Source organism: Benincasa hispida, chromosome 4 (assembly GCF_009727055.1).
Source record: "Benincasa hispida cultivar B227 chromosome 4, ASM972705v1, whole genome shotgun sequence".
NCBI classification, from domain to species: Eukaryota; Viridiplantae; Streptophyta; class Magnoliopsida; order Cucurbitales; family Cucurbitaceae; genus Benincasa; species Benincasa hispida.
The window spans coordinates 7,910,881-7,926,553 of record NC_052352.1 but is presented as its reverse complement, the minus strand read 5'-3'; the positions used below and the strand labels follow the sequence as shown (position 1 = coordinate 7,926,553).

Sequence of the window (15,673 nt, the reverse complement as noted above, 5' to 3'; positions counted from 1 at the left end):
ATTTAAAATAATTACCCTTCTTCTTCTTGTTATTATTATTATTTTGCTAATTAGCTGTGAATATCTTCCTTTTCTTGAGTTCAGATTCTTATTTCCTTCCAAATAAAATAATAATAATAATAATAACTGATTTTTTTCTCCTTCGTAACCATAAATTTAGTTTATTTTACATATAATATATTAAAAAAAAGGAACTTTATATATTTCTAAACCAATACAGAGATTTCTTAGGTAAGGAATAAGATCTTTTTTTCTTTTCTTTTCGGAGTACAGGAAAGGAATAAGATTCCAATATGTTCATTGAAAAAAAATATATTATGTTCCTAAAATTACTATAAAAGGTCATAATCCTCTCAAGACTATAATTCCATCTCCAAATTCTACATCCATTACCAAAACACAACCTTTAGTTTTAACCATGTCTACAAATCCTCTTCATTATCATGAAGCTGGCACAGGTAATTATATGAGTGAAAAAGAAGCAAATAGTTTGATCCAAAAATATGACAAGAATGGGGATTCAATCCTCACCAAGGAAGAGCTAACTGCTTTGATCATTGATCAAGCTGCCTCTCACCACCAACTAAAACCAAAGAAGGAAGAAGTTGTTTGCAAACCTCAAAAGGTGGAAGCTAAGGTTATTCCTGATGAGAAGGGGCCATTCAAGATGAGGCTTACTAGAGATGAGATGAGGGAAATCTTCTTAGAGCATGATATTGATGGTGATGGTCATCTCACTAGAAGTGAGCTATCAAAAGCTTTGACAACTTGTGGTTCTTTGATTTCATTACACAAAGCTAACTATGCTTTAAATTTGGCTGATGCTGATGGAGATGGCCTTATCAATGTGGATGAACTTGAAAAAGTCCTTGATTATGTTGAGAAACTCAACAAGCTCAAGAAATGAGGAGGTTGTTTAATTTTAAGCTCTCTTTATTAATATATTATCAACTCATTAAGAACTAGAATAAAGAGTTTGTCGTTGTGACACTGAACTCTTCTTATTGCTACCTTTGGCTTGTTATTATGTATTTTTATCCTATGTTATCGTCATCTATAAGTCTTTCTCTATATCCTATCTTTCTTATTGCTACCTTTGACACTGAACTCTTCTTATTGCTAACTATGGTTTTTTTATTTATTTTTGGGTATTAGATGGATCTCTATGTTTGTTAAATAATATGATATCAAAGTTTAGAAAGTCCAAATAGGCATTTGGTAAAATAATAATAATAATCACAACAACAATAATAATAACCTGGTTCAAGAATGATGAATCCAAAAGGGGTACTATCATCTTGAGGGAGGGAGTCCCACATTGGAAAGATAGTAAGAAGATCTTGTTATTCGTTAATAGATTCGAAACTTATTTGTGGTATCGTAGAAACCGCTGCCTTGAAAGAAAATTTAGCATGACTGTGGTGCGAATCGTTCTTTCTGATTGCTCTCCAAGGTTAACACAACACCCACCATCAGACATGCATTCGTTGGACAAAGGATTGGAATCAAATTGAGAGAAGATCATTTGCTCAGAATCAAGAGGAAGAAGAAAAGCATTAATAAGCTTCATTTTTCAGATCTGTAACTTATGGTTTTTGTAAAAGCAATGGAGAAGATGAAGATCAGCGGACAAAAAATGTTTGGAAAGTTAATTCCAGATCTGGATAAAGGCATAATTAAAACCTTAAATGTTTTTATTTTAATAAAATAAAGTTTCAACAATTTGTCTAAAAAAGATAAACTAAAAAAAAACTATTTCTTTATTTCGTGCGAGCGTGTTTGCCCTTGTCCAAGTCTGGATGTCCAACCGGATAGACGACAGCGATGCGCATGTGGGGAAAGGCCCTTTACTCCCACTCTTTCCACTTTTGCAAATCCCTAAAAGTTGTCATATATATATACCCTCTAACCACTTCTTAATTCTCCAATGTGAGACAGGTGAAAAATACAACTCCAATGTGCTTTTTTGGGCCTTGGGCCTAAGGTATATGTGGGTCATTCCCAACAGTCCCCTCGAATGACCTATAGGTACCAAAAAATGAAAGAAAGATGAAAGCGATTATGAGCAATGGAATGATGTAAACTTAAGCATCAATATCTTATGATTCGAATTGATGTATAGTGAAGTAGGGGCAACAACTACATTCATCAAAGTGAGTTACCTCTTGAGTTTTTGTGAATTCTGGTTGAGACCCCCACAGCATGTTTCAATCTTTTTTATTTCTCTTTTGATTCTGCAATAAAATCAAGCATCATATTCTATTTGGGCTATTCACATAAAACCTTGGGACGTCATGAAAGTTCTAGAAAGAGATCCTCAAACTCTTTCATAGAAGGCAAACCACACCTTCAATTTCACGTTAAATGCTTCATCAAGTCTATCGTAATATACAACTCAAAATTGAGCTATGAAGACTTTATAGATTATCTATCAAGTCTATAATAATAGACCACCCAATATAAAGGGTTATGGATCACTTACAAATAATCCATCAAGTCTATCACAATAGACCAACCAAAATAAAGGGCTATGGATCACACTAAGGGTTTGAGTCCCATACTAGTTGAAGATTCTAGGATTACTCTCCTTGTTAGGCCTTTGGTGAGAGGAACTACTAAATTTCTCTCAGACCTCACATACTCCAAGGAGATAACTCTTTTCTTAAACAATTGTTTCATAGCTTCAGGTCTCAAGTGAATATGCCTTCTTTTTCCATTACACACACTGTTCTTAACAATACCTATGGCAACTTGTGAGTCATAATATAGAGATACTGGTATAGAGGCCCCCCCCATAGTTGCACATCTCCTAGTAGACTTCTTAGCCATTTTGCTTATTGTTTAACTAGCTCAAGTGCTATAAACTTTGACTCTATTATGGCTCGTGCTATACATGTTTGTTTAGCTGATTTCCATAAAATAACTCCTTCAGCTAGTATAAATGTGTATCCACTGGTGGAACTTACTTCATCATTATATGTCACCCAGTTTACATCACAAAATCCTTTTAACACTGTAAGAAAATTGTTGAAATGCAGACCAAAATCCATTGTACCTCTGAGGTACCTTAGCCAACGACAAAGTGTTATCCAATAATCTTTATCAGGATTATGAGTATATTGACTCACAACATATGCAATATTGGGTCTTGTATAGTTCATTAAAAATATAACACTGTCGATTATTTTTATATATTCAAATTGAGACACTTCTACCCTTATTTTTCTTAAGACTTATACTAGGATTAAGGGTGTTCTTACAGATGTAATATCAAAACTGTCAAATCTCTTTAACAAGTTTTAAATATTGTGTGACTGACATTGAGAGAAACCATTTTCAATTTTTTTTATCTTAAGATCAAGTATCATGTTAGCCCACCTAAATCTTTCATTTCAAATTGTAAGGATAGAAATAACTTGGTGTCATTAATTATATCTATGTTTGTACCAAAGATCAATATATCATTAACATAAAAACATATAATCACACAGTCAACTCCAGACGACTTTGAGTAAACACATACGTCAGAACAGTTTACTTCAAAATCATTGTTTACTAAAGTGATGTTAAATTTCTCAAACAATTGTTTAGGAGCTTGTTTTAGATCATAAAGAGATTTAGTAAGTTTATAGACTACTTTTCTTGACCAACAACAATAAAACCTTTAGGTTGTGTCATATATATTTTCTCTTCCATGTTTCCATTGAGGAATGTCGTCTTTACATCCATTTGATGTATTAGAAGACCAAAAATCACAACATAGGCTATCAAAGCTCCAATAGTAACTATCTTAGTCATAGCTGAGTAAGAATCAAAATAGTCCATCCTTTGCTTTTGTGTGTATCCAACAACCATTAGTTTAGCCTTAAACTTATCTATTGTACCATTTGGTCTCATTTTCTTCTTAAAGATCTATTCACACCTCATGGGTTTATTTTCTTTAGGTAGTTCTACTGATTCCCATGTTTGATCCATAACTAAGGAATCTAATTCACTCTTAATTGTCTCTTTCCAAAAATTAAAATCTACTAAGCTTAAAACTTCTTGATAGGTTTTTGGATCCCCATCTATTAAGTACATGAAAGCAAATTGATTTTCTATTTTATTTGAATTTTCAATTAGAAAGGTAGTTAAAAAACTAGGTCCCAAATCCTTACTAACCATTTGTCTTTTACTTTTTTTAGGCTCTAATTCAAGTGTGTCATTAGGGTTAGAAAGAGGGAGTTCAGATATTTGATCGATGCTTGAAGTACTAGCAGTGTGGTTATTGAGTGAATTTCTATTGATTTATCACCAATTTTAATCATGGGAAAAACATGCTAAAAAAATACAACATCTATATATTTACACAGTGAATTATCACTTAAACACATAAACCTATATGCAGCACTATTATTTGCATAACCAATGAAAATGCAGTCAAAAGTTTTACATCCTATCATAGGTTTCTTGAATTCTTGATATGCTATCTTGGCCAAGCACCCCACAGTCTCAAGTAATCCAGGTTAGGTGGATAATCCTTCTACAACTTGTAGGAAGTCTTATCCAGTTTTTTGTGAGGAGTCCTATTAAGAATAAAATAGGTAGAAAGCACAACTTCCCCCATATATTAACATAGAATCTAGAAAATAATAACATGACATTCAACATTTCTTTTAATGTTCTACTTTTTCGTTCCATTATGCCATTTTGTTAAGGTGAATACGAAGTACTAACTTCATGAATGATACCATTTAACTCATATAACTCCTTGAAAGTATCACTATATTCACCTCCTCTATCAGTTCTATTTTTTTTTTTTTTTTTACTTTTCTATCTAATTGATTTTCTACTTCAGTTTTGAATTTCATAAATATGCTACTAGCTACATCCTTTGATTTTAGAAAGTACAATTTTCTATATCTAAAATAATCATCAAGAAAAGATATATAATATTTTTTTTACCATTTCTACTTGTAATGTTCCTAAAATCAATTAGCTCTGTGTGAATTAGCTCAAGTAATTGGGTACTATGTGTTTTATTGATTTAAAATGCTTTTTCACAATTTTTTGCTTCTATACATATTGGGCATCTTGAAGATTATAAGCTCATACATTCAACATTCAAGAAGTTGTTTCACATTTGTTTAATTTTTACAGTTAGTTATTGTAATTACTTGTATCAGCAATTAGTCTAAATACTCATCATTTATAAATTTTAGATACAACAACTACATAGCTTCAAGAAGAACTTGAAAAAAATCTGTAAAGAAAAAAGTCTGTGACTTAGCTTCATTAATAAAACTCTCTCCTTCCCGTGGACGTAGGCTTTAATAGCCGAACCACGTACATCGCTGAGCACTTCCTTCCCTCTCTTCTCATCGTCTACAAGATAGCTCGATCGTTTACCATTTTTTCTTCATATCGTCTAGAAGATCGACGGATCGTCTACCTTTTCTTTAGCAATCGTCTACACGATTACATGTTCGTCTACCTTTTTCCTTCTGCCATCGTCTACCCGATTGCAAGACTCCTCCATCGTATACTCAAAGCAGCCGCACAGATCAAATAAGAAAGCATTAGGGTTAGAAGAAAGTAAAAGAACACAGAAGGCGGAGAACGAGAGAATCAGAGAGTAAGAGAGAGAAAGAAAATTTTAATTTGCATTAAACACCCATCAGAAAGAAGTCTTTCTTTTCATTTTTCCATCAGACAAAGAGTAGTGGGATCGACCACGTATAAGGTATCAACAGAAAATCGTGGGCTCTTATCAACCAAGTTCTCTACCAACCAAAAGACTTGGGGAAAAGAACAGGACTCTAGGTTTGGATCAACAGAAAAGGGCCTCACTTTATTTCATCATTTGGGCTAATTGTTTTATCTTTTTTGCAGAAGCAGGCCCAACAAAGTGGTATCAGAGCAATAGACATTCAAGATCTCAATTCTTGGAGAATCAAGACATAAGTTTTCATCCAAAATGATAGTAACAAGGTTTAGGGTGGAGAAATTCGATGGCAAAGGAGACTTCGGACTGTGGAAGGCCAAGATCAAAGTGATACTCAGCCAGTAGAAAGCCCTGCCCTCCTTGATCCATCAACTCTCCCTGCCACAGTGACAACCCAAGAAAAGGAAGATTGGGAGCTGGTAGCCTACGGTACCTTAGTTCTTAATCTAAGTGACAGTGTTCTTAGACAAGTTTTAGATCAAGAAACTGCATATAGAATATGGACTAAGCTAGAAGAGTTGTATGCTACTAAAGACCTTCCTAGCAAAATCTATCTTAGGGAGAAATTCTTCACATTTAAAATGGATTCATCTAAAACTTTAATTGAAAACTTAGATGAGTTCAAGAAGATAGTTACTGAATTTAAAACTCTAGGAGAAAACCTTGGTGATGAAAACGAGGCCTATGTGCTTCTAAACTCTTTTTCTGAACCATATAAAGAACTTAAGAATGCTCTAAAGTATGGAAGGGATAGTATAAGCACAGACACTATAATCTCAGCCCTAAGAACTAGAGAGCTTGAGCTATAGATTGATAAAAAGAATAAACCTAGTGGTGAAGGTCTGTTTGTAAAAGGAAACTTCAAGCAAAACCACTCTAAAGACAGAAAACCTCATAACCCATAAGAAAATAAAAAGCAAGTACTGTAAGAAAAAAAGACATATAATAAAAGATTGTTTTATTTTAAAGAGAAAGAACCAAGAGAAAGAGAAGGAATCAAAAGGCAAACAGCCCGAGGCATCTGTTGTAGAAGGTTCATTCATCTACTCAAATGCTTTAGCCCTAACTTTAGACAAATCTAATTTAGGAAAACATGATTGGGTTCTAGACTCCGAATGCACCTACCATATGACCTCAATGAAACCTTGGTTTAACACCTTTAAGAAAATAGAAGGAGAAATGGTTTATATGGGAAACAACCAAGGCTGTAAAATTGAAGGCATGGACTTTGTTTTCATGAAACTTAAGGATGGAACCATCAAACTTCTTAGGAATGTGAGACACTACTTAAGAGAAATCTAATTTCCTTAGGTATTTTAGATGCTATAGGGTGTGAATACAGGGGTAATGGAGGAACTCTTGAGGTGCTAAAGGACTTTAAAGTTATATTAGTTGGGGAAAAGATAAATGACTTATTTGTGGTCAAAGGAGTTGAGATGATGACAAGAGCTTATGTAGCCATTGCAAATGACATCACAGAGGCTAATGTATGGCACAAAAGGTTATCTCACATAAGTGCTAAAGGCCTAGAAGTCCTATCTAATCAAGGAATTCTCCCTAAAGGTCTCTCAAAAGATCTAACCTTTTGTGAACACTGTGTTTTAGGGAAAGCCACAAGGCAAAGTTTCACTAAAGCACAACATACCACAAAAGCTATCCTAGACTATATACACTCTGACCTATGGGGTCCAGCTTCTACACCAAGCCTAAGTGGCTCAAAGTATTTACTTTCTTTTATTGATGACTTCTCTAGGAAAAGTTGGGTTTACTTCCTTAAAACTAAAGACCAAGTGTTTGATATGTTTAAGGAATGGAAACTCATGATAGAGAAACAAACTTCTAAAGAAATTAAATACCTAAGAACTGACAATGGACTGGAATTTTGTAGTGGAGAGTTTAACAAATTCTGTAAAGAAGCTGGAATTACTAAAGAAACTAGAATTACTAGGCACATACAGTTAGATTCACTCCTCAAGAAAATGGAGTTACTGAAAGACTAAATAAGACAGTCATGGAAAGAGTTAGATGTCTCCTATCAGATGCAATACTAAGTGAAAATTACTGGGCAGAGGCTGCAAGCTACACAGTGTACACCTTAAATAGGTGTCTACATTCCTCCCTATTTTTTTTACTTCTGAAGAAAAATGGACCACACATCCATCTAACCTAGATAACCTAAGGTGTCACACCCCGCCCCAGACCACCCTCTTAGCCTATAGAAGGGCATGACTGCAGCAGTTATCAACCCTTTGGCTGACACTTACTGCCTAATAACTCTTGCCGAATAACTCTGATACCAAAATATAACTTATATATAGCGGAATATCTTTAGGCCAAAATTTATTAATTTAGAAGCATAACATATTTAGAGTCGTTACAACACTAGATTCAAAAGTCCCAAAACCCACAAACCCTAGTCCCTATATGAACAACAATAACATGTGTACAGTATTAACAGTAACCACCTAACAGACGGGTTACAAATCTTTTGATCCTTTAGTGGCAGAGCAGATATAGAGCTATGTTCAAAGGATTTGACCGCTACCTGTGGTGGGGGAAAAAGAAAACATTTGAAAATGGGGTGAGCTTACACCCAGTGAGTGACTTAAGAAAGATAATTGATTCTCATGCAAAATCTCAATAAAGAGTTTAACTGAAATATAAGCTTCTACAGTACTTGTATTGCAGTATAAACATTTTCCAAGCATAAAACATATAAAGTTGTTTTAATCATAAAAGAATAAAACCATTTCTCAGTTGAGGATAACCCTACTATGGGTAAAAACAATCCCAACACCAACTACTAGTCAAGAGAGAACCCTTTTACTCAATCTCTGACTCTACCTACGTGCACGTGGCCATAATAAGTACTGTCATACCTTAGGTACTTCTGCTCAAATACCTTCTCAAACGTCCTTTAGTATCTAGTTGGTTTGGTACCTTCTCAAACGTTCTTCAATACCAATAGATACCTTCTCAAATGTCCTTCAGTATCTAGTTGGGCGGATACCTTCTCAAATGTTCTTCGGTATCACGTTTTAAGTAAGACTAGTCATAAATGAATTTCTTTTTAAAGCATGTAAAGTATAACACATATAAAAACATGGCTTTAAAGGTATTAATGCATGCTGCACATATAAATAGCTTTTTAACAAACTTCTCACTCATGCATGTGTTTAAAACATAATTCATAGCTTGCTTGGAAATCACTTTATAAAACTATTTGGTATGAGAATATTCTTCTTTAAAACATACTTTCTATAACACGTTGTAATCAAACATTTAAGCAAATGTATTAGTCAAAACGTTTTAGCCACTCACCTTGATTGCTTAGGAGCTTTTCACTCTAGTAGCTCCATTTTCTACCTCGGGCTCTCTTTTCACCCCTAGAATCCAGATTCAACTTACAGCTTAGCTTAATCACAGTTCTAAACCTTATTTTGAGATACTTCCTTTTACAAACATGTTTTAAAATTTCTCAGAAAGCTTACCCTAAAAGTTTAGCTCAGACCTCCTCTTGGTTTGGTCGGAATCATAGAATCTTCAAGACTGGCCCAAACTGATCCGACAGCCTGACCCTTCTGTATTCTTTTCAGTTTCCACCCCGATCCCTTCGAGATTTTCTGCCGGCAGCCTTACGCTGAAAACTAGACTTTCAGAGCTTTCAGGTGGCTTTAGAATCACTCCAAACGCACAAGTAAATTGGGAGAACTTCTGTCCCAAGTTGATGCGTCCTCCTTAGACCTCACTGTCTAATGCGTCCTCTATGTCTAACGCATGGATTTGGCTCCAACGCAAAGTTTGCTCCACTCTCCCACTCTTTTATGGTATTTTTGAGTTGTGATCTAAAAAATGAAGTCTCTTGGCTCTATTTATAGGTGTCCAAACCTTCTCCGAAGTTGACACTACCTACTTGGCTGCATGGCCAAGTGTCTCCTTCTCATCCCATCAACGCAATGTTGTGGTCATCGCAAGCTAAGTGTCTTCTTCCAATGTTGTCAACGCATGGGCCTCCAATCTAATGCCACCACCTCAAATTCTTAAGGTTTAAGGCTTTCCTCCCAAGAAGATACATGGTTTTTATGATGTTATCCTGATGATTTCATCCTTCTATGCGTCCAACTCTTGGTTGCTCAACGCCTAGTCCATAAGCAATGCATAACCTCTACTCAACATATAGCAAGCCAATTCACTATCATGACAATTCAACTTAGCCATCGCAAGGAGCTAACCATCAACAACGCATAGGGTGACCGTCCATTCTTGACGCATGGCTCACTCGCACGACTTGCTTGGCATGGACGCATGCTGCTGGCCACCAATGCATAGGCGTGTTACATAGGCTGGCCGCTCGACGCATGGGCGTGCTTGGCCGCATGGGCTGTGCACGATGCCTTAATGCTTGGCCGGGTGCTTTGGTGCATAGGCGTGCTGCTTCGACGCATAGGCATGCGGCGTATACTGGCCATCGTTCGCTCACTCGGCCGCATGGGCGTGGCCGCTCGATAGGGCACTGGGCGTGGCCGCATGGGCGTTCGCTCACTCGACGCATGCCACGCTACTGCCCTCGTGCCATCCCAATGCCTCACTTCCATTTTCCTTCATTCACCAACGCATCCAACGCATCCAATGCATCTATCATCCAACGCATCCATCATCTAACACATTCAATGCATCCATCACAAAATTCTATACTTAGCAAAATTTCCAATTTTTTTCCCAAAAGTTAAACTTCCAAATTTCCTCTTTTCTTCAAATCTCCACTTTTTCCTCTACCATTCCACATTAGTTTCCACATCAACCTAATCATCACACTAGTATTAGTAGAGAACATACTCAAGTAGAGAAATTAGGATTTGGGGTTCACATAAGGGTATTTGGATGTGTTGGCTATATTCATCAAAATCAAGGGAAATTAAAATCTAAGGTAGTAAAGTGTATGTTTGTAGGTTTTTCTGAGGGAGTAAAAGGATTTAACTTGTGGAACCCTTTTGAAAAGAGGTTTATTATAAGCAGAGATGTCACTTTCAGAGAAAAAGAAATGTTTATGCAAAATGAAAGAACATCCTATGAAGTTTCTAACAACCCTAATACCACTAGGATTGAGGTAGAGTCACCTAATGTTTCTTCCACTAACCAAAACCCTCCTATAGATTTAGAAAAAGAAGAGGATGCCTCAAATGAGACCACTGGGAATATTGAAGTTGTACCTGACCTAAGTCATTATTCCTTGGCTAGGGATAGCTAAAGAAGAGTGATAATTCCTCCGGCTAGGTATACTGAAAATAACTATATGAACCTAGTTCTAAATGCCACAAAAGCTTCTAATGACCAAGAACCAGCCACTTTTGAAAAGGCAGTGAAGTGCCCTAATGTTAGGTCTTGGATTCAAGCTATGTGTGAAGAGATAGAGTCACTCACTGTTAATAATAATTGGACCCTAGCCCCTCTTCCTAAAGGTTGTAAACCTATAGCCTCTAAATGGATATACAAATTAAAGGAAGGTTCTCCCAAAGAAGAAAAGCCTAGGTATAAGGCAAGGTTAGTGGCTAAAAGTTGTACTAAGAGAGAATGAATAGACTATACTGAAATCTTTTCACCAGTAGTGAAACAAACCTTTAATAGGCTACTTTTATCTCTAGTTGCTCAGTATAATCTAGAACTAGATCAACTAGATGTTAAAACTGCCTTCCTACATGGAAACTTAGATGAGGTTATCTATATGGTTCAACCTAAAGGGTTTGAGGAAAAAGGTAAGGAAGACTTATATTGTCTCCTAAATAAGTCAATATATGGTCTAAAACAATCCCCTAGATGCTGGTATAGAAGGTTTAATGACTACATAGAGAGTATAGGTTTTCAAAGAAGTTCCTATGATATTTGTTCTTATATTAACTCTACTACCTATAAGGACAAAGTCTACCTATTACTCTAAGTTGATGATATGTTACTAGCAGGAAAATCTAAGGAGGATTTAACTCATGTAAACAATATCCTAAAGAGAGAATTTGACATGAAGGACTTGGGATAGTCTAGAAAGATCTTTGGGATAGAAATTCAAAGGGACAGAACATCCTCAACTCTAACCATAAGTCAAGTAAGCTACTATGAAAAGGTAAAACATATTCAATATTGTGAATGCAAAACCAGTCACCATTCCCATTGCTACACACTTTAAACTTTCCTCTAAGAACTGTCCAAAAGAGACAGATATAGAACATTTGACTTAAATGCAATCAATTCGATATAATCAAGCAGTAGAGAGTCTAATGTACTTAATGATATCTACTAGACCAGACTTATCATACAACACTAGTTAGTCAGTAAATACATGTCTAACCCTGGGAAAAGACATTGAGAAGCAACAAAATGGATTTTAAGATATCTTATTTGGTCTAAACAGTCGAAATTAACATATCAAAGTACTAATGAATCAAATTTAGAGCTATATAGATATGTTGATTCAGATTTTGCAAGTGACCAAGACAAAAGGAGATCTCTAACAGGTTATCTATTCTTATTTGATCCTAACTTGTTGTGTTGGAAAGTAAATTTACAATCAATCATAACATTGTCAACCACAGAAGCAGAGTACATGGCTCTATCAGAAGCAATAAAGGAAGCATTGTAGTTAAAAGGATTGATGAAGGACTTTGGTATTAATCAAACAGTAGATAAAATCTACTGTGATAACCAAAGTGCCATTTACCTTTCCAAAAACCCTCAGTATCACTCAAGGACCAAACATATAGATATCAAGTATTATTTTTTCAGAGACAGAATAGAGAAAGGAGATGTCGAGGTGCTAAAAGTTCATACCACCGAGAATGCAACCGACATGCTTACCAAACCTGTGAGTAAACTCAAACTTACTATCTGTCTTGGTCAGATCGGGTTTTTGCTTCCTGAAAAAGGGTGAAGACATGTTAAATCTAGAAGGAGAAGAGGTTGCATGTTGAGCTTAAGGTTAAGATTTAAAGATTATAAGCTCATACATTCAACATTCAAGAAGTTGTTTCAATTTCTTTAATCTTTACAGTTAGTTATTGTAGCTACTTGTATCAGAAATTAGTATAAATACTCATCATTTACAAAATTTTAGATACAACAACTACATAGCTTCAAGAAGAAATTGATAAAATTTGTAAAGAAAAAGAGTCTTTGACTTAGCTTCATTAATAAAACTCTCTCCTTCCCGTGGACGTAGGCTTTAATAGTCGAACCACGTACATCGCTGAGTATTTTCTTCCCTCTCTTCTAATCGTCTACAAGATAGCTTGATCGTTTACCATTTTTTCTTCATATCGTCTAGAAGATCGACCGATCATCTATCTTTTCTTTAGCAATTGTCTACACGATTGCATGTTTATCTACCTTTTTCCTTCTGCCATCGTCTACCCGATTGCAAGACTCCTCCATCGTATACTCAAAGTAGTCGCACAGATCAAACAAGAAAGCATTAGGGTTAGAAGAAAGTAAAAGAACACAGAAGGTTGAGACCGAGAGAATCAGAGAGCAAGAGAGAGAAAGAAAAATTTAATTTGCATTAAACACCCATCAGAAAGAAGTCTTTCTTTTGATTTTTCCATCAGTCAAAGAGCAGTGGGATCAACCACGTGTAAGACATCAGCTGGAAAATTGTGGGCTCTTATCAACCAAGTTCTCTACCATCCAAAAGACTTGGGGCAAAGAACAGAGCTCTCAGTTTGGATCAGCAGAAAAGGGCCTCACTTTATTTCATCATTTGGGCTAATTGTTTCATCTTTTTAGACATCTATTATTTTCAAGTAAATCAAATACATTAATAAGACGCAAATTTTTAATCCTTTTAATTGATGCAACATTAACATGTCCTAGTCTACCATGCCATACATCAAATGCTTCAACCATATAAGCAAAACGACATACATTTTTATTCATAGAAATAGGAGCAGGAACAACATTCAAATAAACAGATCATCAGACAGATATCTCTTACCAATAAAGTTACCATTTTTTGTAATGCCAACCTTGTCAGCTTCAAATACAATCCTAAGGCCCACTTTATTCAACAGACTTCTGCCACTAAATTCCCAATTTGTTTTTCTAGAAGTAAGTTTCAATAAAATCTCTCATTTCCTAACAACACCAGCAATTGTTGAATTTCCCATGAAAACACATTCGCCATTATTGGTGTCCTGAAAGTCATGGAAAAGATCCCGGTTTAAGTAGAATACCTTGATACACCAGTGTCCAGGATCCAATTAGACTTGTTCTCTACCAAATTTGCCTCGACCACCACTGCAGCAATAACGTCTTCTTCAGCTACGTTGGCTTGTGAAATAGATTCGACAGCAGTTAAATTTTGCTCTAACCTTCCCTTTGTCTCATTTCACTAGTAGGATTTATGTTCAGGTTTTCCACAGACATAACAGATCACTTTGGACTTCTTAATTCGTCCTCGAGTGGCCTCGAATTATCCTTTCTTCTGTGTTTTAGGATTGATATCCTAAATCTAATGTATCTTGTGGTTTGTAGTTTTGTTAACACAAATTATTTATCTAATAAAATCATAGGTATTTTATTTGACAGACAACATTAATTAAAGACAATAAACTAAGATCCAAGCTTATATGATGTGACTTGAATAATATATGATTGACATATAAGTCGTTCATGTTCAAGTAATAAGTCTACAGTAAATGGATGAAGGTTAGGTGTCTTATCTTGGTAACACTGCAAATATGACTCACTTTGTAATTTTTATATGAGATGTAAGTGTTACAAATAATATAAACCATATTGTTCATGTAAAAACATGTGACATGGGGGTGTCCTATATAAAAGAGTTTATACATAGACTAGACCACGGAATAATTAGTTTCTCTTTATGACACTGTTACTTGAAGAAACTTATATTTCACTAGGATGACCTTAGAAGACTTGACCTTAATTTTGAGTGAGTTGTGAACTAGAAGTCTTTTTATTTGTATAGGTGAGAGTGGCCATGACATTTTCTTATATCCATTTTCATATATCCATTTTTTTACTGGTCGTCTCTGACAGTGAGTCGGTTAGTATGAGAATCAGTTACCTCATTATATTGTTTGACTGAAATGAATTGATGCCTAATTGAGTTCATTGTCATTTATTTTACGGCTTCTGTTGAACAAATTAAGGTTCAATTTGAAAAATGGAATGACCCGTCCCAATACTCTTGTTGTTGTAGTTTTACTTGTACATGGTGAAATCAATATTATATAGTTAAAATTTAGTATTTATGGTTTGGAATTAGAACTTAATCCCTATAATTTAGATGCTTGGATTTCTACAATTGATGCAGCGCTCGAGTTTCTTCACATAATTTATGTAAATAACTTGGAAGGTGGAGATGTAGCCAATTTTTCTATTAAATTTTCGTGCATAATGCTTAAACCTTTTGCTAAACTTTTGTGGATTCACCTAACCAAGAAAACAGGATTTCACAATTTTTTCAATAAGCTTTTGGAACGTTTACTACAATTATTGTGTGATATAAGCCTTAAAGTTGATGGATGTAAACATTGTTGGATAAGAACGTTGATGAAGTTACTTGAAGAAGTTCTATCTCATGCTTTGTTTCATACTGTGCATATCCCATGCAGTAAAATAGTAACTTTCAGAACCTAAAACTGAAATGTTGTATGATTTAAGATTGTACTCATACTTTTGTTATTGTGTTGTTGTTTTCAAAGAAGAAAGAGGCAAAATTTAATTTTGTATTAGAGAAATCTCTTTTTCCAAATACTATAGATCTTGAAGAACATCGCTCGGAGAAGAACAAATGTTTAGATGTGTAAATCCTAAATTTTATTATGTGTAAATCCGGATCTATTGATTGATTGTTGGATGTTTAGATTTTGTTATTGCTCCATAGAACTACATGTTAGATTTGTGATATGTTTCCATATGTTAGGTATTTTATTCATTGTTAGCTTTTCTTGAAATATT

General features: G+C 35.1%; 1 protein-coding gene across 1 annotated transcript; it reads left to right on the top strand.

Moving 5' to 3' along the window:
* Nucleotides 1-418: 418 nt before the first annotated feature.
* Nucleotides 419-907, top strand: LOC120076050 (calmodulin-like protein 3). Its single transcript, XM_039029830.1, has one exon. It carries the CDS (start codon nucleotides 419-421, stop codon nucleotides 905-907), a length of 489 nt encoding a protein of 162 aa, XP_038885758.1.
* The last annotated feature ends 14,766 nt before the right edge of the window (nucleotides 908-15,673 follow it).